Source organism: Scyliorhinus canicula, chromosome 19 (genome assembly GCF_902713615.1).
Source record: "Scyliorhinus canicula chromosome 19, sScyCan1.1, whole genome shotgun sequence".
NCBI lineage: Eukaryota > Metazoa > Chordata > Chondrichthyes > Carcharhiniformes > Scyliorhinidae > Scyliorhinus > Scyliorhinus canicula.
Window position 1 is genome coordinate 50,925,846 of NC_052164.1, and position 23,314 is coordinate 50,949,159.

Genomic DNA, 23,314 nt, shown 5'->3' on the forward strand with positions numbered 1-23,314 from the left:
GAGGGTTTTTTGCTGATTAGTGCTCTCTGCCCTGTATCTTGATTCCATCTGTTCCACCCTTCCTCATGGCCTGGTTTGATCCACTTGCTTCCAACTCCACCGGCGTTTCCACCCCTACAATCTGCTCCACTTCGCACTCTGAGGAAGTTTTTTGAATCTTTCTGGCCAAGACAGTTGGAGAGTACTGCTCTCCGATTTGCTCTCAATGAATTGTACTCTTTGTTTAATTTTTACAAGTCTCCAGCCCTGCAAACGTTCAAAGCTGAAGCTTGCTGAAAAAGAGGTTTGTCCTCCGAAGCGAGCAAATGGAAAAACAACAGTAGTGACAAGCATGTTAGTGGGAGCTAGTTCACCATATCACCAGCAGACTGTGACTTAGACATGCCTATTTTCGAAGAAGCCTTGCATTGCTTATAATTGAACTCAACACTGCATTGGCCACTTAAAATCGATAGTATTACATTCCAAGACAGTGCAGTATTGAGGGAGTTCTTCACTGCAGAACAGTGAGACATTTCCATTGCCATGTTTAACCAAGGCTCTAGCCCCCGGGATTATGTTAAAGAAGTTACCCTGGGTGGACCGATATTTGTCCATCAAAACATGACTAAACTAATTCAGCTCTGAAGAGCAGTTATACGGACTTGAAACGTCAACTCCGTTTCTCTTTCCACGGATGCTGCCAAACCTGCTGAGGTTTTGCAACATTTTTTAAATTTCCGATTCCCAGTATCTGGAGTATTTTAGTTTTAAGTCACTGAAACTATATTATCTATTATTTTATTGCTGTTTGTGGGATTGTGCTGTCTGCAAATTAACTTCCGCGTTTCATACATTATCCCAATGACTACACCTCAAAATATTTTTGAGGTGTAGTCAGCTGTAAAGCACTTTGGGATGTCCTGAAGCCGCGAAAGGTAAAAACGCACAAGTCTTTCTTTTCACAACACCAGCCCTAATTTTAATGCAGGAGAAAAAAAAATTGCCACCTTTATAGCTGTCCTATTTTTTAATTTACTAATTTGTCATCCTCTTTGACTAGCTAATATTTGCTCCACTTCCCTTTTCCATGGAATTAAGCCAAATTAAAACAGACAAAGATGACACTGCAAAAGGTGGAAAGAAATCTGAAACTGTTCGAAGTGAGTGCAGTGTTTAATATTGACAGGCTATGTCAGACTTAGTTTCAGCTACAATATTGGTTACCAGTTGGCATTACCTGTTCTATAGTCAGTTTGGAACAATCAAAAAGTCTTTAATCCTGTTTCATTGACTGCACTCCTGTTTGTTCTAGGGTTCGGTGAAGGATCAACTGAAAGCATACGGAGCACTGACGGAGAATGTGACCCGGAAATATACCAGGCAGATTCTGGAGGGAGTATCCTACCTGCACAGTAACATGATTGTACATCGGGATATTAAGGGTGAGTTTGCCACTGGGATTTCTTTCCATCCCAAGAGTCAAGAACTTCAATGTGGGATTGGGCAACGGGTGGCTTTTTCACAACAGTCTGACTCCGTCATGGTCACTTTTGCTGAGACCAGCTTTGTATTTCCATTCTTCTTAAACTGAATTTAAGTTCTCACAGTGCCGTGGTGTGTTAGTATGCTGCACATCTTGCATTGTCGCAGAGCGTAGCACCACTCCCATGTCTCTAAATATTTATAATGTTTAACATTATATGACTGTTTGATTCCAAGTTTTGCACAGAGCTAGTTTTCCCAATTCCTCCTTTCTGAAGATTGTTGATCTTGTTAATGAATGTGACTTGATGATGACACAGAGATGATAATATCCATCACTAAGCAAACCTGTTACATTACCAATTATCCCCAACTTTTAACTTATGGAATCTTGGGGCAGCACGGTGGCCTAGTGGTTAGCACAACCGCCTCACGGCGCTGAGGTCCCAGGTTCGATCCCGGCTCTGGGTCACTGTCCGTGTGGAGTTTTCACATTCTCCCCGTGTCTGCGTGGGTTTTGCCCCCACAACCCAAAAATGTGCAGAGTAGGTGGATTGGCCACGCTAAATTGCCCCTTAATTGGAAAAAATAATTGGGTAATCTAAATTTTAAAAAAAAACTTATGGAATCTTGTAGCTATGGTCCTTCTGTGTTGTGGCCCTTTTTCCTCCATCCCTGTTTTCTCCATCATTCTAAGGAACTTTACAACCAAAAGACAATGATCCTTTCCATAAAGGAACATTGCTGAAAGGAAGCCTAGTACTTTGCCATCACAACTATTACAATACATAATATTTTTCAGTTGCAGTAAGTCATCCTCCCAATTTATTGCACCAACTCCCTGACACTGTAGGAAGGGTACAAAAGGTGAGACAATTGTAGGAAAATTCTGAAAAATTCCATGGTTGCAAATGCAGCTTGATTTTTTTTAAACCCAGTTGAGGAATAATTGAATTGTTTGTGATCTATTCGAGTCAATGCAATGAATGCTGATTTAGGTTTTCTATTAAGCTTTGTGTTTCCAAGGGGTGACGTAGCGGCACAGTGGTTAGCACTGCTCCTTCATGGTGCCAAGGAGCCGGGCTAGATCCCGGCCGTGGGTCATTGTCCATGTTGGTTTTACACATTCTCCCCGTGTTTGCTTGGGTCTCACCCCCACAATGTGCAGGCTAGGTGAATTAGATTACCCAATTATTTTTTCCAATTAAGGGGCAATTTAGCGTGGCCAATCCACCTACTCTGCACATTTTTGGGTTGTGGGGGCGAAACCCACGCAGACACGGGGAGAATGTGCAAACTCCACACGGACAGTGACCCAGAATCGAACCTAGGACCTCAGCGCCGTGAGGCGGTTGTGCTAACCACTAGGCCACCGTGCTGCCCTCAAGCTAGGTGAATTGGCCACTCTGAATTGCCCCATAATTGGAAAAAAAAAAGGCATTGGGTACTCTTTATAAAAAAAATTTTAAAATTTTTTTAAAGTGTTGTGATTCTCTGTCTCCTTCCCCTTGCAACCTGACCGGGAGCCAGTCAGGAAATGTTTAATCATTTGGAAGTGACACTGCAATGCTGTGTGTTGTACTGTGACGCAGGTTATTTAGTGAGCTTGGCTTCTAGGGAGGGATTTCTTGGAATCTGAATGGCTGCAAATAGTTACTGAAATATGATGGTGCCATTTTGATGCTGTTGGTGAAAAGACCATCTGATGGGACTGAACCATTTAGGTCAGTAGATCCCCTGCCTCTGTTTAGTTCGCTGACCTCAGGTTATCAGTGATAAGACTATAAGATATAGGAGCAGTATTAGGACATTCGGCCTATCGAGTCTGTTCTGCCATTTGATCGTGGCTGATGTGTTCCTCATTCCCATTCTCCTACCTTCTCCCCATGACCTCTGATCCCCATAGCGGTGCTATTTATATTTTTGGCCCCATTGCATTTCAGAGGGTGGTTTCAGCAGGGTTTGTGCTTCTGGCCTCTATTCTGTGACTATCACTTAGAAATTGTGCCCCTCATAGATGTCAAAGGAGGATACTACTGGGTATGTTTGAGATTTAGCACGTCCTCGTTTTTGTTAAATATTCTCTCACCACTTGGCTGTTTTGAAGAATGGAACCTTGGATGAATATTCACATGGCTCACAGATACAAGTGAAACCTTGACTCATTACGAGTCAGCACTTTCAGGAGAAAAGCAAATAGTTTAGTCAAAAATTAGCAGTGAATCCAAGATCATTTGGCAACCTTGTTTTAGATGGTGTGTTCCCTTTGAGAGCCATTCATCAAGCTAGGAACAAGGCACATTAAACAGCCAGTGGTATGACAAGGTGTAGAAAGAAGTATGTAAATATGATCTGGAAAGTTTAGGGTTTTACATGCTGTGATGGTGGCATATAAGACAATGTATTAAGATGCCTTCTGCGGTGTTTTAACTGGTTTCAAATGCTAGATCATTCAATTTGGTAGTGACAGTGCACATTAGTCTGTACAGATATACAACAGTTACATTTGCCAGATGGACCTTTTGTGAATCAGCTGAGTAATTCACAAGACAGCATCAGTAGCCACTTACTGTGTCTCAGTCCAACTTGTCTGAAGAAGTTCTTGGGGGAGAGTGTGTTGGAGGAGGCAGAGACTGACCCAACTGGAGTAAGATGTTGGGCACTGACAATGACCCAACCAGATTGCCAAATGGCAGCGGCCACGTACTTGTCACTGTTTCACGGGGAGCGGGAAGTGTGCTCCACCCATCTTGACCTTCTGATGATCAGTACAAACGTCCCACTCTTGATAAATAATCTTTTATTGAAAATAAATATTGTTATTGCCCTGTGTTAAGGCTTTGCTGCACTGCTGCAAAAGAAAACGGCTCACTCTGCATTGCTTTCTCTCTGTATTTAGCAGGAGGATTTTGGGCGGGTGGAGGGAAGGGAGGAAGAGAAAGGTTTTCATTTTAAAATCTACAGGGATGAATGGTGTGCAATTCCAGGATCAGACTGACTTTGGAGAGGCAGTGGAGTCCCGGCCTAACAGGGAGAGAATGCTCAAACAAGATCAAAACTATTTGTGAAGAGTATGGTGAATTGGCTCTTGAAGGAGTCTAGCACTGCCCCAAACGCTGTGCAGAAAAGCTTTGGGAAACTGGCAAAGTGCAGCAGCAAAGTTAATTCCTGAGATATTGTGCATTTCCTGACTTGGAAGTCTTAACTAATGAAACAAAACTCATAACCCTCAACATTGACAGTTTGAAAGATATGTGCACAGAGAACTTCTGACCTGTTAGTGTGGAGGAAGTAGGGGTCGTGCAGCAGTGTTGTTGACTGTTAAATATAAGGCCATGCAGCACAGTGTCACTGCTAACACCCTGCCACCGTGCTCAGTGATCATCTCAACCAGCATAACAACCCATTCATTTTAAGCATTGCTGTAAAGGGCCTGCTTGGAGGCATTACTCATTTACTTCACATTTTGTGCATGAACTGTTGAGTACTTGCATTCATATAGCACTCTCAGAAGTGACTTTAATTTTCGAGTGCAATCAATGGTATTTGGGCAAATGCAGCAGCCAGATCTCAAACAGCCAGCTCCTCTGAATGTAGTCTTGAGCTCCTTTCTCCTCCATGCTCCCTGAGCAAGACGTGTTTTTAGCGATTCTGCCCCCCAACCCCCATCACTACCACTCTGCTATCCTACTCTCCTGCATTTCCAGGCTAGAAATCACCTTGAATGAGCTCCTGGATAACCTGCGTGTTCCTTTAAGCATTGTCCAAAGCTCAGCAAGGCTCTTTACAGACAACAAGCCTAACTTCCCCATCCTCCTCTCGTGCCAACCTTCCCATTGGAGCTAATGTCACCAACTTGGTAGAGATTTACAGCACAGAAAAGGCTCTTCAGCCCACCGTGTCTACACCAGTCAAAAACAACCACCTAACTATTCGGATCCCGCTTTCTAGCACTTGGCCCCTAGCCTTGTCTGCCTTGGCATCACCCGTGAACATCTTAAATGTTATAAGAGCCTCTGCCTTCACCACCCTTTCAGGCAATGAGTTCCAGACTCCCACCACCCTCTGGGTGGAAAATATTTTTCTTGCATCCCTCTGACTTGCTCAACTCATCCAGCACTGCTTCCATAGACCCTGTAAGTGAATCAACAAACACGACCCCCATCTGCATTCCTCTCCAATTGTTCACTTGTGAACAAGTCCCTTGACATTCACAACCTATTTGTGGATGAATTGCATTGATATCCTGGCTTTGACTGAAACTTAGCTGATCTTTCCCCATGAGGCACTTCCATTACAACTACCTAACCTTTTGCTTCTCGTTCACTGTTATACCTCTGCAGCCGTTGGTTTACTGAACTGCCCCCTCATCTTTGCCTTTGAACATTATTAAATCGCGACTTCCACCCATCCTGGTTCTCATTAGTTTGGCCCCCATCTTTGTTCCCTCAATGGGTGCGCTCGTCAGTATCTGATGCAGAACCAGCTTAGCTATCTGGTTGGACCACAAGACCATCTTGACTTTGCTCTCTTTGCCTAAATCTGTCACAACTCCAGGGTCATCCTAGGATGGAGTTTCTTTTCTTTTCTCCATTACCAGCTTTCTCTTTAAAACTTTTTTCCCATACCACCTCCACCCTTGCCTCTCACAATTGTGAAAAGCCCATGAATTTATTTATTTTTGTATAAATTTAGAGTACCCAATTTTGTTTTTCCAATTAAGGGGCAATTTAGTGTGGCCAATCCACCTACCCTGCACATCTTTTTGGGTTGTGGGTGGTGAGACCCACTCAGACACTCGGGGGAGAATGTGCAAACTCCACACGGGCAGTGACCCGGAGCCGGGATTGAACCCACCAATCCCCTTTGTGGTTACTGACACAGTAAACCACACCATACTCCTCTAACGCCTTCCCTCCATTATTTAGCTCAAAGCACTTGCTTATTCCTGCTCAGATATATCTGTGTTACATCCAGCGATGCACCCCATGCCTTTGTAACTTTGAGTTCCTGTGACTGGGCTCCTGTGTGCCACTTCCCCTGCAACTGCATCTCCCGCCACACTTGGCAACAATGACTTCTGTCTACGTCCCATGCTCTGAAATTTGTTTCTTACACCCCTCTCTGCATCTTAGTTCCTTTGATTTTGAGTCCATTTTTTCTGCTGTGGCATGTTTTAAGTTTTAAAATATATATATATATGTTAACGGTGCTGTATGCGTTGTATATGCATCTTTGCATTTATTCAAGGCATTTTTCATTCTTGGTTGAGAAAGGACTGTTCACCATGGTATCAGGAAATACTGGAGTGCAGTAAAATAATCTAGATGGTGTACCGCAGTGAAGCTGTATTCTATAGATCAGGGAATTCAATCAGCATTTCTCCTGACCAGGTAGTTGATGCTGTCATCCATCTCCCTCCCCACTGAAATCAAAGGAAAAGCTCCAGAATTCAGGCAGACCTGAGTCAGTTATGAGACCCATTGTCACTTCCTTTGGCTTTCCGTTTCCCACTCTGTAGAGGTACCTGCCCATGACTTGATGTCTACCCCTGATTAACACGGCTGAGGTAGGAGGTTGATGAGAGAGTGAGTTTACATCAGTCCGTTGTATAGCCTGTCTGTTAAGGTGTTGAGGTGCTTCTGTTTATCTCGAGTAGTTGTCAAGATTTTTCTCTGCCTGTGATATTTTTTACCCATGCAAATCTGTTCAATCGTATTCCAGGAGCCAACATCTTGCGAGACTCTGCAGGGAATGTGAAATTGGGCGACTTTGGAGCAAGCAAACGGCTGCAGACAATATGCATGTCAGGAACTGGGATCCGCTCAGTCACAGGGACACCGTATTGGATGAGCCCAGAGGTCATCAGCGGTGAAGGCTACGGAAGGAAAGCAGATGTTTGGTAAGGATATATATCCTAGCTGTCTCTCCATTTCAGAAGCCAGATGCAGTATTAATTTAACACTGCTCTGGGCCATTATTTCAAATACTTTTCTAGCAGTAAATATGTGTACACCTATCCTTCCACGTGTCGCCTAACCAAGAATCCATGGCATAACTCTCAGAATTATTTTGGTACAGAAAGAGGCCATTCAGCACAAAGCCAAGCTGACTCTCTAGAGCAATCCAATCACTCCCATTCCCCTCATTATCCCTGTAGCCCTCCAAGTTTATTTGCCTCAAGCACCCATTCAGATTTCTTTCAAAATCATTGATTGTCTCTGCTTCCACCACCCTGGTAGACAATGACTTCCGGGTCATTACTACTTACTGTGTAACAAAAGTTTTTCTCATCCCACCAGCATCTCTTGTCCAAAACCTTAAATCTGAGTCCAGAATCTTTGTGCCATTAGCTAATGGAAACAGTTTTTCCACATCTACCAGATCCAAACCTTGTATTCCATTATCTTCTACGCCTGTCAAATCTCCCTCAATCTCCATTGCTCCAAGGAGAATAACCCCAACTTCTCCAACCTGACCTTGTGACTAAAATCCTTCGTCCCTGGAACCATTCTGGTAAATCTCTTCTACGCCCTCTCAAGAGCTCTCTCCTCCTTCCTAAAGTGTGGGCACCAGAGCTAGATGCAATACTTGAATTGCGACCTAACCAGAACTTTATATAGGTTCAACATAACATCCCTGCTTTTGTATTCAATGCCTGCGTTTATTAAACCCAGGATCCCATATGTTTTTCTTTCTTTGAAAAATATTTTTATTAGGGTATTTGCAAGATTTTACAATAATAACAATAACAGCAACGTAAACATGGTACAATAAGCATTCCCACCCCCATCCCAATCTTCACCAAGTTCGGCACAACATCGTGGGCTTAAGGGCCTGTTCTGTGCTGTATAGTTTCTATGTTCGCACCTCACACACCTGTCCTCTACCCCAAAAAACTTGCTCATCCGGGCCACCGTCATGTGTGCCGAGTGGGCTATCATGAACTGCATCAGGCTAAGCCAGGCACAAGATGAGAATGTATTAATCCTGTTTAGGCAATCAGCCCACAGACCCGCCTCTATCTCTCCTCCTAGTTCGTCTTCCCACTTGCCCTTAAGCTCCTCCACCGGAGTTTTCTCCTATTCCAAAAGTTCCTGGTAAATATCTGATACCTTCCCCTCTCACACCCAGGTACTAGAGTCTACTCTGACCTGTATTCCCCTGGCGGCAGCAGCAGGAAGGCCATAACTTGCCTTCTCAAGAAGTCTCGCACCTGCAAATACCTAATCCCATTCCCTGCTGGCAATTCAAATTTATACTCCACGGCTTTTAAGCTGGGGAAGCTCCCGTCTATAAATAGATCCCCCATCCTCCTAATTCCTGCCCTTTGCCATCTCCGGAACCCACCATCCAGCCTACCCGGTACAAGCCGATAATTATTATAAATTCGGGGTCTAAACCAATGCTCCCTCCACTCTCTTACATCTCCTCCACTGCCCCAGATTCTCAGAATCGCCACCACCACCGGACTTGTGCAGTATCGGGCCGGCGAGAATGGAAGAGGAGCCATTATCTGTGATCCCAAACGTGTGTCTTTACATGACGCCGCCTCCATCCGCTCCCACACCAACCCCTCCCCCATTACTCAATTCCTAATCATGGCTATGTTAGCCGCCCAGTAGTAATTGCAAAAGCCCATATGCTTTTCTAACTGTTCTCTCAATATGTCCTGCCACCTTCAAAGATCTATACGCATGGTTTCCCAGGTCCCTCTTTTCCGACACACCCTTTACAACTGTGCCATTTAGTACATATTGCCAATCCCTATCCCTTCTCTGTATTAAATTCCATCTACTGTTGGAGAAACTGATTTCAATTCATGGACCACTGGCACGTGTACTGGGAAAAGTGGGAGCTGTACCGTTAAGATGAGCATCACTTGAACAAAGCTGGGACCGGTGTCCTGGTGAATCGCATAATGAGGGATGTAGAGAAGACTTTAATTGGAATATTTGGAGGGGAGAGGCTATGTGGGCAGTTAATGAGAAAGGGCAAGGCACAAGTGCAGGGTAGCAATATGGGTGATGATAACCTGAGTGTGACAGCAAGGGTAAAAGCTTATAAACATATCGGGGCTGGTTTAGCTCACTGGGCTAAATCGCTGTCTTTTAAAGCAGACCAATTAGGCCAGCAGCACGGTTCGATTCCCGTACCAGCCTTCCCGGACAGGCGCCGGAATGTGGCGACTAGGGGCTTTTCACAGTAACTTCATTGAAGCCTACTCGTGACAATAAGTGATTTTCATTTCATTTCACATAACAGTGCACCAGCAAATGTCGTCAGAGTAGGAACTAATGTTAAAAATGCAGAATCAAAGGAGTTGGACGTGCCTCAACCATTTACAATCCATATTAATATCTGGAATGAACATAAGAACTAGGAGCAGGAGTGACTTCCGGTGGCGGCGATGACGTAGGAAGCCGCACATTTGGGAGCTCCTGATTCAAACGGACTTTTCGGCTCTTTTTAGAGCCCAAAACGGAATTTTTGCAACGTCTCCCGGTGGGAGAAGGTGTGCTGATCGACTTTCTCCGCATTTCATGACTCGAACTCGGAGTGGAAAGCGGGAAAAACGGCAGCAGCTCCCCAGAAAAAACGGGGGAAGGATTCCAAGATGGCGGCCGGCGGAGCACCAGAGGAGTGGAGGCTGTGGGCGCAGGAGCAGCAAGCTGCTCTTCTGCGCTGTTTTGCAGATTTTAAGGCTGAGGTGCTGAGCTCTCTGCAGGAAATGAATAAAAAGCTTTCGGAGATTCAAACGACCCAGGGTGCTGCCATCCAGGCGTTGCAGGCGCAGGGCGCTGAACGAGAGGAGGCGGCCGTGGTCCTCGTGAGTAAGGTGGAGGGGCACGAGGCACTCCATAAGAAGTGGCAAGACCGCTTTGAGGAGCTTGATCACCGCATGAGGTGGAAGAATCTGAGGATCTTGGGCCTTGCGGAGGGGCTGGAGGGGTCTGATTTGACAACCTACGTGGCCACGATGCTGAACTCGCTAGTGGGGGCAGGATCTTTCCATCTGCCCCTGGAGCTGGAGGGAGCCCACAGAGTACTGGCCAGGAGAACCTAAGGAGAACGAACCCCCGCGTGCGGTGCTGGTGAGGTTCCACCGGTTCAATGATCGGGAGTGTGTGCTGCGCTGGGCCAAGAGTGTGAAGAACAGCATTTGGGAGAATGGGGTAGTACGGATCTACCAGGATTGGAGTGCGGAGGTGGCTAAGCGGCGGTCCGGGTTTAATCGGATGAAGGAGGTGCTCTATAAGAAGAAGATAAAGTTTGGAATGTTGCAGCCTGCGCGCTTGTGGGTAACTTATTTGGAGCGGCATTATTATTTTGATTCCCCGGAGGAGGCGTGGGCCTTCGTGCGGACGGAGAAGCTGGACTCGAACTGGGGGTTGCGGGGTCGGTTGTAATGCTGGTTTCTGCTGTTGCTGTGTTTTTTTTTCTGTACTTTTGTAATTTTGATATGGTTATTTATTGGGGTGTTGTTCTGTTTACTTGTTGGGGGGCATTGTTTGGGTTTTGTATTTTGCGGGAGGGGTTGGGGGGGTTTGTTGTATTCTGTATAGGGTTGGGGGTATGGAGTGGGGCTGGTATTTGGGAGCTGCGTCAGAAGGGTGTGGTGGGGCAGTGCAAAAGCGCGGGCCTTCCTCTGGTTTCCCGCGTTGCGGGGCTGGGGGGTGGAGATGATGATGACCGGGGGGGGGGGGGCCTTAACTGGTTCCTCCCCGCGCTGGAGCGGTGCCTTGAGGAGTGACAGGATGGGGGATGATCCCACTTTGGGAGGGGTCGGGTTTTTGGCGGGAGTTTCCGGGGTCAGCAGAAGTTAGCTGACCCACGGAAGTACAATGGAGGACGGTTCGCGGCTAGGAGGGTTCCTAGCCTGGGGGGGAGGGAGGGGGGGGAAAGGGGAATACCGGGTTGCTGCTGGCAGGGTCAGGAAGGAGCTGGTGTGGGCCGGGGGGACAGAGGTGAGGTGTTGTCGCTATGGGGACTGGGTCGGGCAGGGGGTGCTGGCCTGGGGCGGGCAGTCGATGGGCTATGGCTAGTCGACGGGGGGGGGGGACACGCCCTCTGATCCGGTTGGTCACTTGGAATGCGAGAGGGTTGAATGGGCCGGTGAAGCGGTCGAGGGTACATGCTCATCTGAGGGGGCTAAAGGCAGATGTGGCAATGCTTCAGGAGACCCACCTGAAGGTGGCGGACCAGGTCCGTCTGAGGAAGGTGTGGGTGGGGCAGGTTTTCCACTCCGGGTTGGATGTGAAGAACCGGGGAGTGGTGATTCTGGTGGGGAAAAATGTGTCGTTTGAGGCATCTGAGGTGGTGGCGGATAAGGGGGTAGGTTTGTTATGGTATGGGGCAGGCTACAGGGAGAGAAGGTGGTACTTGCTAGTGTGTATGCCCCAAATTGGGATGATGCGGGCTTTATGAGGCGTATGCTGGGACGTGTCCCGGATCTAGAGGCAGGAGGTCTGATTATGGGGGGGGACTTCAATACGGTGTTGGAACCTTCACTGGATCGGTCCAATTCAAGGACGGGTGGAAGGCCGGCAGCGGCCAAGGTGCTGAGGGGGTTTATGGACCAGATGGGAGGGGTGGACCCATGGAGATTTGTGAGGCCGAGGGCACGGGAGTACTCTTTCTTCTCCCATATACATAGGGTTTATTCTCGGATAGACTTCTTCGTGGTGAGTAGGGGACTGATTCCGAGAGTGGGGGAGGCCGAATATTCGGCCATTGCAATCTCCGACCACACTCCACATTGGATGGAGTTGGAGATGGGGGAGGTGCGGGACCCGCGCCCGTTGTGGCGGTTGGATGTGGGGTTGTTGGCGGAGGAGGAGGTGTGCAGGAGGGTCCAGGCAAGTATTGAGGTGAATGATACGGGGGAGGTCCGGGTGGGGATGGTCTGGGAAGCCCTGAAGGCAGTGATTCGTGGGGAGCTGATATCCATCCGGGCACACAGGGAGAGGAGTGAGAGGAGTGAGAGGGATATACTGGTGGGCAAGATGCTGGAGGTAGATAGGAGGTACGCGGAGGCACCAGAGGAGGGATTGTTGGAGGAGAGGCGCAGCCTACAGGCTAAATTTGATTTGTTGACCACTAGAAAGGCGGAGGCGCAGTGGAGGAAGGCACAAGGGGCAGTGTATGAACATGGTGAAAAGGCGAGTAGAATGCTGGCTCATCAGCTCCGCAAGCGGGATGCGGCTAAGGAAATTGCTGGAGTGAGAGATAAGAGTGGGAATGTGGTGCGGAAGGGGGTAGAGGTGAACAAGGTGTTCAAGGACTTTTACAGGGAACTGTACTGGTCAGAGCCAACGGTGGAGAGGAGGGGAATGGAGAGTTTTCTCGACGGGCTATCATTCGCTAAGGTGCAGGAGGAGCAGGTGCAGGGGTTGGGGGCGCCGATTGAGCTGGAGGAGCTGGTTAAGGGGATCGGGCAGATGCAGTCAGGGAAGGCGCCGGTGCCGGATGGGTTCCCGGTGGAGTTTTATAAAAAGTTTGTGGACCTAGTGGAGAGTGGACCTTGCTGGTGCGGACACTTAATGAGGCATGGGAAGGGGGGACTTTGCCCCCGACGATGTCGCGAGCGCTGATTTCTTTAATCTTAAAGAGGGACAAGGACCCCCAGCAGTGTGGTTCATACAGACCCATATCTCTCCTTAATGTGGATGCTAAGGTGCTGGCAAAGATCCTGGCCACCAGGAGAGAGGACTGTGTGCCAGGGGTTGTACACGAGGACCAGACAGGTTTTGTTAAGGGTAGGCAGCTGAACACGAATGTGCGGAGGTTGTTGAATGTCATCATGATGCCGGCGATTGAGGGGGCGGCTGAGATAGTGGTGGCGCTGGATGCGGAGAAGGCCTTCGATAGAGTGGAGTGGGGGTACTTATGGGAGGTGTTGGGAGGTTTGGATTTGGTGAAGGGTTTATTAGATGGGTGAGGCTGCTATATGAGGCCCCGATGGCGTGCGTGGCCATGAATGAGAGGAGGTCGGAGTACTTCCGGCTTTACCGAGGGACCAGGCAGGGTTGCCCCCTGTCCCCCTTGTTTGCATTGGCAATCGAACCGTTGCCGATGGCGTTGAGGGATTCAGGGAGGTGGAGGGGTTTGGTGCGGGGTGGGGAGGAACATAGGGTGTCGTTGTATGCCGATGACCTGCTACTGTATGTGGCGGACCTGGTGGGAGGGATGCCGGGGGTGATGGAGCTGCTAGCTGAGTTTGGGACTTTTTCAGGCTACAAACTAAATCTAGGCAAGAGTGAGGTGTTTGTGGTGCACCCTGGGGAACAGGAGGAGGGAATTGGTAGGCTCCCGCTTAGGCGGGCAGGGGAGAGTTTTAGGTACCTGGGGGTGCAGCTGGCCAGGGACTGGGGATCTCTTCACAAGCATAATTTCACCAGGCTTGTGGATCAGATGGAGGAGGAGTTCAAGAGGTGGGACATGCTGCCATTGTCGTTGGCGGAGAGGGTGCAGTCCATCAAAATGACGGTGCTTCCGAGGTACTTGTTCCTCTTTCAGTGCCTGCCCATCTTCATCCCCAGGGCTTTCTTTAGGAGGGTGATTAGCAGTATTTTGAGCTTTGTGTGGGCACATGAGACTCCGAGAGCGAAGAGGGTTTTCCTGGAGCGAGGGAGGGATAGAGGCGGGCTGGCGCTGCCCAACCTTTTGGGGTATTGCTGGGCGGCCAATATGTCAATGGTGCTTAAATGGGTGATGGAGGGGGGGGAAGAATGGAGATGGCGTCTTGCAGAGGTACGAGCCTGGGTGCCTTGGTAACTGCGCCGTTGCCGCTCTCTCCTAAGAGGTACACCACGAGCCCGGTGGTGGCGGCGACCCTAAGAATCTGGGGACAGTGGAGACGGCATAGGAGGGAAACAGGGGGCTCGATGGAGGCTCCATTAGGTGGAAATAATCGGTTCATCCCGGGGAACACTGATGGGGGATTTAGGGGGTGGCATCGGGTGGACATCAGTAAACTGAGGGACCTGTTTATTGGCGGGAGGTTTGCGGGCCTGGGGGAACTGGAAGATAAATTTGGACTCCCCCAAGGGAACATGTTCAGATACTTGCAGGTAAAGGCGTTTGCTAGGCGACAGGTGGAGGAATTCCCTTTGCTGTCCTCGCAGGGGGCGATGGACAGAGTGCTTTCGGGGGTGTGGGTCGGAGAGGAGAAGGTGTCTGACATTTATAAGGTAATGCAGGAGGTGGAGGAGTCGTCAGTGGAGGAGCTGAAGGCTAAATGGGAGGGGGAACTAGGGGAGCAGATAGAGGACGGGACTTGGGCGGATGCCTTGGAGAGAATCAACTCTTCCTCTTCATGTGCGAGGCTTAGTCTCATCCAATTTAAGGTCCTGCATCGGGCCCATATGTCTGTGACTCAGATGAGTAGGTTCTTTGGGGGTGAGGACAGGTGCACCAGGTGTTCGGGGTGCCCAGCGAATCATGCCCATATGTTCTGGGCATGCCCGGCACTGGAAGAATTCTGGAAGGGGGTGGCGAGGACGGTGTCGAGGGTGGTTGGATCCAGGGTCAAACCAGGTTGGGGACTCGCGATTTTTGGAGTTGCGGCGGAGCCGGGAGTGCAGGAGGCAAAAGAGGCCGGTGTCCTAGCCTTTGCGTCCCTAGTAGCCCGGCGGAGGATCTTGATGCAGTGGAAAGATGCGAGGCCCCCAAGTGTGGAGACCTGGATCAGTGACATGGCGGGATTTATAAAATTGGAGAGGGTCAAATTTGCTCTGAGAGGATCAATACAAGGGTTCTATAAACGGTGGCAGCCTTTTCTGGACTTTCTGGCTCAAAGATAGGTATCTTGGTCAATAGCAGCAGCAACCTGGGGGAAAGGGGGGTGTTCTTTATTATTGTTTCTATATTTTCTATAGTTATTTAACTTAACATTGTGTTAATTTAAGTTGTTAATATGTTTTGTTGTTCATTGAGGATGGGCGAATGTTTATGACTGTTATCGTTATTGTTGGTATTTTATTGCGGTTCGTTGTTATACAAATACAACATTTTTCAATAAAAATTATTTATTTTTTTAAAGCTAGGAGCAGGAGTAGGCCATCTGGCCCCTCGAGCCTGCTCCGCCATTCAATGAGATTATGGCTGATCTTTTTTGGACTCAGATCCACTTTCCGGCCCGAACACCATAACCCTTAATCCCTTTATTCTTCAAAAAACGATCTATCTTTATCTTAAAAACATTTAATGAAGGAGCCTCAACTGCTTCACAGGGCAAGGAATTCCATAGATTCACAACCCTTTGGGTGAAGAAGTTCCTCCTAAACTCAGTCCTAAATCTACTTCCCCTTATTTTGAGGCTATGTCCCCGAGTTCTGCTTTCACCTGCCAGTGGAAACAACCTGCCCGCATCTATCCTATCTATTCCCTTCATAATTTTAAATGTTTCTAGAAGATCCCCCCTCATCCTTCTAAATTCCAACGAGTACAGTCCCAGTCTACTCAACCTCTCCTGGTAATCCAACCCCTTCAGCTCTGGGATTAACCTAGTGAATCTCCTCTGCACACCCTCCAGTGCCAGTACGTCCTTTCTCAAGTAAGGAGACCAAAACTGAACACAATACTCCAGGTGTGGCCTCACTAACACTTTATACAATTGCAGCATAACCTCCCTAGTCTTAAACTCCATCCCTCTCGCAATGAAGGACAAAATTCCATTTGCCTTCTTAATCACCTGTTGCACCTGTAAACCAACTTTCTGTGACTCATGCACTAGCACACCCAGGTCTCTCTGCACAGCAGCATGCTTTAATATTTTATCGTTTAAATAATAATCCTGCTTGCTGTTATTCCGACCAAAATGGATAACCTCACATTTGTCAACATTGTATTCCATCTGCCAGACCCTAGCCCATTCAATTAACTTATCCAAATCCCTCTGCAGACTTCCAGTATCCTCTGCACTTTTTGCTTTACCACTCACCTTAGTGTCGTCTGCAAACTTGGACACATTGCCCTTGGTCCCCAACTCTGAATCATCTATGTAAATTGTGAACAATTGTGGGCCCAACACGGATCCCTGAGGGACACCACTAGCTACTGATTGGCAACCAGAGAAACACCCATTAATCCCCACTCTTTGCTTTCTATTAATTTACCAATCCTCTATCCATGCTACTACTTTACCCTTAATGCCATGCATCTTTTATCTTATGCAGCAACCTTTTGCGTGGCACCTTGTCAAAAGCTTTCTGGAAATCCAGATATACCACACCCATTGGCTCCCCGTTATTTACTGCACTGGTAATGTCCTCAAAAAATTCCACTAAATTAGTTAGGCACAACCTGCCCACGCTGCGTCTGCCCAATGGGACAATTTCTATCCAGATGCCTCGCTATTTCTTCTTTGATGATAGATTCCAGCATCTTCCCTATTACCGAAGTTAAGCTCATTGGCCTATAATTTCCTGCTCTCTGCCTACCTCCTTTTTTAAACAGTGGTGTCACGTTTGCTCATTTCCAATCCACCGGGACCACCCCAGAGTCTAGTGAATTTTGGTAAATCATCACTATATCACTAGTGCATCTGCAATTTCCCTAGCCATCTCTTTTAGCACTCTGGGATGCATTCCATCAGGGCCAGGAGACTTGTCTACCTTTAGCCCCATTAGCTTGCCCATCACTATCTCCTTAGTGATAACAATCCTCTCAAGGTCCTCCACCTGTCATAGCCTCATTTCTATCAGTCACTGGCATGTTATTTGTGTCTTCCACTGTGAAGACCGACCCAAAAAACCTGTTCAGTTCCTCAGCCATTTCCTCATCTCCCATTATTAAAACTCCCTTCCCATCCTCTAAAGGACCAATATTTACCTTGGCCACTCTTTTTTGTTTTATATATTTGTAAAAACTTTTACTGTCTGTTTTTATATTTTGAGCAAGTTTACTCTCATACTCGATCTTACTCTTCTTTACAGCTTTTTTAGTAGCTTTCTGTTGCCCCCTAAAGATTTCCCAGTCCTCTAGTCTCCCACCAATCTTTGCCACTTTGTATGCTTTTTCCTTCAATTTGATACTCTCCATTATTTCCTTAGATATCCACGGTCGATTTTCCCTCTTTCTACCATCCTTCCTTTTTGTTGGTACAAACCTTTGCTGAGCACTGTGAAAAATCGCTTGGAAGGTTCTCCACTGTTCCTCAACTGTTCCACCATAAAGTCTTTGCTCCCAGTCTACCTTAGCTAGTTCTTCTCTCATCCCATTGTAATCTCCTTTGTTTAAACACAAAACACTAGTATTTGATTTTACTTTCTCACCCTCCATCTGTATTTTAAATTCCACCATATTGTGATCGCTCCTTCCGAGTGGATCCCTAATTATGAGATCATGAATAAATCCTTTCTCATTACACAGGACAAGATCTAGGACCGCTTGTTCCCTCGTAGGTTCCATTACATACTGTTCTAGGAAACTATCGCGGATACATTCTATAAACTCCTCCTCAAGGTTGCCTTGACCTACCTGGTTAAACCAATCGACATGTAGATTAAAATCCCCCATGATAGCTGCTGTACCATTTCTACATGCATCAGTTATTTCTTTGTTTATTGCCTGCCCCACCATAACGTTACTATTTGGTGGCCGATTGACTACTCCTATCAGTGACTTTTTCGCCTTACTATTCCTGATTTCCACCCAAATGGATTCAACCTTATCCTCCATAGCACCGATGTCATCCCTTACTATTACCTGGATGTCATCCTTAAATAACAGAGCTGCACCACCTCCCTTACCATCCACTCTGTCCTTCCGAATAGTTTGATACCCTCGGATATTTAACTCCCAGTCGTGACCATCCTTTAACCATGTTTCAGTAATGGCCACTAAATCATAGTCATTCACGATGATTTGCGCCATCAACTCATTTACGTTATTCCGAATACTACGAGCATTCAGGTAAAGTACACTTATGTTGGTTTTTTACCTCTGTTTTGAATCTCAACATCTCCAGTTTTATTCCTTTTAGTATTACTGGGCCTATTCACTGAGCTCCCCTCAGTCACTGTACCTTGTACTGTCGCCCTTTTTGATTTTTGACTATGTCTTCTCTGCCTTGCACTTTCCCCCTTACTTCCTTTTGCTTCTGTCCCTGTTTTACTACCTTCCAACTTCCTGCATAGGTTACCATCCCCCTGCCACATTAGTTTAAACCCTCCCCAACAGCTCTAGCAAACGCTCTAGCTCTAAGACATTGGTTCCAGTCCTGCCCAGGTGCAGACCGTCCGGTTTGTACTGGTCCCACCTCCCCCAGAACCGGTCCCAATGCCCCAGGAATTTGAATCCATCCCTCTTGCACCATCTCTCGAGCCACGCATTCATCCTATCTATTCTGACATTCCTACTCTGACTAGCTTGTGGCACTGGTAGCAATCCTGAGATTACTACCTTTGAGGTCCTACTTTTTAGTTTAACTCCTAACTCCCTGAATTCAGCTTGTAGGACCTCATCCCGTTTTTTCCCTATATCGCTGGTGCCTATGTGCACCACAACAGCTGGCTGTTCACCCCCCCAATGTCCTGCAGCCGCTCCGAGACACCCTTGACCCTTGCACCAGGGAGGCAACATACCATCCTGGAGTCTCGATTGCGTCCACAGAACCGCCGGTCTATTCCCCTTACAATCGAGTCCCCTATCACTATAGCCCTGCTATTTTTCTTCCTGCCCTGCTGCGCAGCAGAGCCAGCCACGGTGCCATGAACCTGGCTGCTGCTGCCTTCCCCTGGTGAGCCATCTCCCCCAACAGTATCCAAAGCGGTATATCTGTTTTGCAGGGAGATGACCACAGGGGACACCTGCACTGCCTTCCTACTCTTGCTCTGTCTTTTGGTCACCCATTTTCTATCTCCCTCAGTAACTTTCACCTGCGGTGTGACCAACTCGCTAAACGTGCTATCCACAACCTCCTCAGTATCGCGGATGCTCCAAAGTGAGTCCATCCGCAGCTCCAGAGCCGTCAAGCGGTCTAACAGGAGCTGCAACTGAACACACTTCTTGCACGTGAAAGAGCCAGGGACAGTGGACGTGTCCCTGAGCTCCCACATCGCACACGAGGAGCATGACACGGGTCTGGGATCTCCTGCCATGTCTTAAACCTTAGGTAAACTTGTACAACTACAATTTCAAAATAAAAATACACATAAATTAGACAATGAAAAGATAAACTACTCACCGGTCACTTACCAGGGTTAAAAAGCACCTCCTCCCCACCCAGCTTCAAGTTCCCAAACTCACTCTTGGTTGTGCCTCACTCTGGCTGTGTCTTCTTTGGCTCACTGGAAGAACTCACCCAGGGTCTCAGATGCTCTCTGGTTCTCTCCCTGCAGATTAAAAGTTACAGGCCAGAAGAAAGAGAGAGAACAAAACAGTAGAGAAAAAGCACCTTCTCCCACTCTGCACCAAATTACCTCACTGCACCAAATTACCAAGTTGTAATTCCCACTCTGGATGCGCCTCACTCCGGCTGTGTCTTCTCGACTTGCGCAAAGGAACCAACCATACTGTAGCCAGATTTGCTGACAATATGAAAATGGGTAAGGGGAAAGCGAGTTGTGAAGAGGACATTGCGATGTAGATAGGTTAAGCTAATGGGAAAAATATTGTCAGATGGAAGAGGTAGGAAGTGCACGGTTTTTGCTTTAATGGAAAGAATAGAAAAGCCGAATATGATTTAAGTGGAGAGGGACTGCAAAATGCTGAGGTGTAGAGGGATTTGGGGGTCCTTGTCCATGAATCATACAAATATTAGCATGCAGGTACAACAAGTTTGGGTTGGCACAGCTGCCTCAGAGCCAGGGACTTGGGTTCACTTCTGGACTTTGGTCACATTCTTCCCGTTCTGTGGAGTTTCCTCTGGGGGCTCCGGTTTCCTCCCACAGTCCAAAGATGTGCAGGTTCGGTGGATTGGCATGCTAAAATTGCCCCTTAATGTTCAACGGTTAGATGGGATTGCAGAGTTGCGGGCCGAGGCAGGGTGCTCTTTCAGAGGGTCATTGCAGACTCAATGGGCTAAATGGCCTCCTTCTGTACTATATGGTTCTATGGAATATATTCAAGACTGAGTTAAATAGATTTTTGATCTACAAGGGACTCTAGGGTTATGAACACAGTCCACAATCCGATCAACCATGATATTGAATGGCAAAGCGGCTCAGTGGGCCAAATAATTATAATAATAATTGCTTATTGTCACAAGTAGGCTTCAATTAAGTTACTGTGAAAAGCCCCTAGTCGCCACATTCCGGCGCCTGTTAGGGGAGGCCAGTACGGGAATTGAACCCGCGCTGCTGGCCTTGTACTGCATTACAAGCCAGCTGTTTAGCCCACTGTGCTAAACCAGCCAAATGGCCTAGTCCTCTTATTTCTATTGTTATGCTCTGAGTCAGAAGGTTCGGAGTTCAAGCCCAAGACTTGAGACAATCTAGCCTGATGCTCAAGTGCAGTACTGAGCGGATGTTGCCATGTCACAGTGCCAACATAACATGAGACGTTCAACCAAAGTTTTATCTGGCTGTTCAGATATGTTAAAACAGTCATTGTTTAAAAAAAAATAATAAATTTAGAGTACCCAATCATTTGATCTGATTTTATTTATTGTCACATGTACCAAGTGCAGTGAAAAGTATTTTTCTACAGCCGAGGAACGTACAAAGTACGTACATAGTAGTCACAAGAATAATCAACAGAGAACATTGACAAATGCTACATGGACAAAACAGTGATTGGTTACAGTGCGGAACAAAGGGGCAAACAAATACATGAGCAAGAGCAGCATAGGACGTTGTGAATAGTGCTCTTATAGGGAACAGGTCAGTCCGAGGGGGAGTCGTTGAGGAGTCTTGTAGCTGTGGGGAAGAAGCTGTTCATATGTCTGGATTTGTCTCATTTTTTTCAATTAAGGGGCAATTTAGCGTGGCCAATCCACCTAACCTGCACATCTTTGTGTTGTGGGGGTGAAACTCACGCAGACACGGGGAGAACGTGAAAACTCCACACGGTCAATGACCCACGGCTAGGATCGAACCTGGACCTCGGCCCCGTGAGGTAGCAATACTAGCCACTGCGCCACCGTACTGCCCTATGTTAAACCAGTCATTTTCAAAGTCGGGGTCGGGACGATGGGTGGGTCGCAGGCAGGTGTTGGGAGGGTCGTGGGGTAATGCGTCATGGCATTCATGATCACGGGAAGTAGTGCCCAACAACCATGACCAGCTTTTAAAAGTGCTGGCTGCGACCGGCTTTAAAAATGACGGCCGTGACCAGCTTTCAGAATGATGGCTGTGCCGCGCATGGCATGCCCGCTCATCAGTGCGCAGGCCCAGAGCCCAGGAGAAGATTGTAATTTTTTTAATCGATGTAGTCTTCGAAAAAACAGTATCAGTAAGAGTGCTGTCAATAGACTGGCAAAACTCAGCAGGTCTGCCAGCCTGTGTGGAGTGAGAAACAGAGTTAGCATTTCAAGTCGAATGTGATTCTTTTTTGGAACAGATGAGTCACATTCCGTTCATTATCTGGTCTATCCCTGAATTGTACAAACCAGATCAGTGAGCGTCTGTGTATCTGGGCTAGCGAAGATTGAAAATATTAGCTGTGTGGCCTTTTCCTGCTCATTAGCCAGAGATCATTACTGGAATGTGTAAATGTGTGGATATGCAAGGATTAATGTGGCTCTGTGATACCCTCTGGGGTTTGATAACATGTCAATGCTCAATTTCTCAATTCACACATGAAGAATTGCCACCTGAGCTTGTGTTACGGATGTTACCAGGAGCTTGTGAATCATACAAAATATTTGATCTTGTTGGTCTGTCCCACTTAATTAGGGTGTCTGTTTTCCAGATTTCAAGCGCCACCTAAAGGACAGTGGTCAAACTGCAGTCAAGTAGCAGTTCAACTGTTGCTTGGATTCATCACCTAAAACTCTTCTTTGTGTTCAGTGCATACAATGTAAATGATGTGCAAGATGGTTTCAAATATTGTCCAGCTCGATATTGGATCCTGCACCCAGCTTTAGCAGCTCATTATTTCTGCTTTCTGTGGCTAAGGTGTAGCACCCGTACCTCTAAATCAGGGGTGGGCAAACTACGGCCCGTGGGCCAAAGGTCTTTATGCGGCCCACCAAGATCAAGTCATTTTTTTTTTTAAATTTTTTTCTTTTTATAATAATTTTAAGGTTAATGGGGGCGGGGGGGGCTGTTGGGTTACTGGTATAGGGTGGATACATTGACTTGAGTAGGGTGATCATTGCTCGGCACAACATGTGTTTCATATGAAGTTTCTACTTTAAAATATTAATTAATAAAAATTAATTGCTTTTTTTTCTTTAAACTGAGTTACTTTGTTTTTCAAATAAATGTGTTTCATGTAAAGTTTCTACTTTAAAATATTAATTAATAAAATTAATTGCTTTTTTTTCTTTAAAAACCTTTTATTTTGGCTATTTTAAATATTAATTATTTTACTTAATATACTATGCGGCCCTTTAAAATTGTGAATTTCTGAATGTGGCCCTTGCACGGAAAAGTTTGCCCACCCCTGCTCTAAATCATATTCCTGCCCCAGTTGAGACTTGAGTTCAAAAATCAAGACTGGCACTTTATTGCATGGCACTGTTGGGCATGCTATATTTCAGATGAGATACTCAACTGAGGCCTGTCTGCCATTCCAAGTGTATATAAAAGATCCCAAGCTATTTCAGAGGAGAGCTGGGGAGCTGGCCTGGCCAATAATATCCCTTAATCAGCATCTCAAAAACAGATTGTCCGGTCATTGTCCCATTGTTGCTTTGGGAGTTGCTGTGTGCAAATTGCCATCTTATTTCCCATATTTCAGC

At 46.9% G+C, this 23,314-nt stretch overlaps 1 protein-coding gene across 1 annotated transcript in view; it reads left to right on the forward strand.

Annotated features, from left to right (window-relative positions):
- Positions 1-23,314, forward strand: part of map3k3 (mitogen-activated protein kinase kinase kinase 3) — a 194,056-nt gene that overhangs the window by 160,299 nt on the left and 10,443 nt on the right. Inside the window, exons 15-16 of the mRNA XM_038778658.1 lie at positions 1,295-1,424; positions 7,189-7,366. Of these exons, the coding sequence (XP_038634586.1) occupies positions 1,295-1,424; positions 7,189-7,366 (308 nt within the window). The remainder of the gene's footprint in view (positions 1-1,294; positions 1,425-7,188; positions 7,367-23,314) is intronic.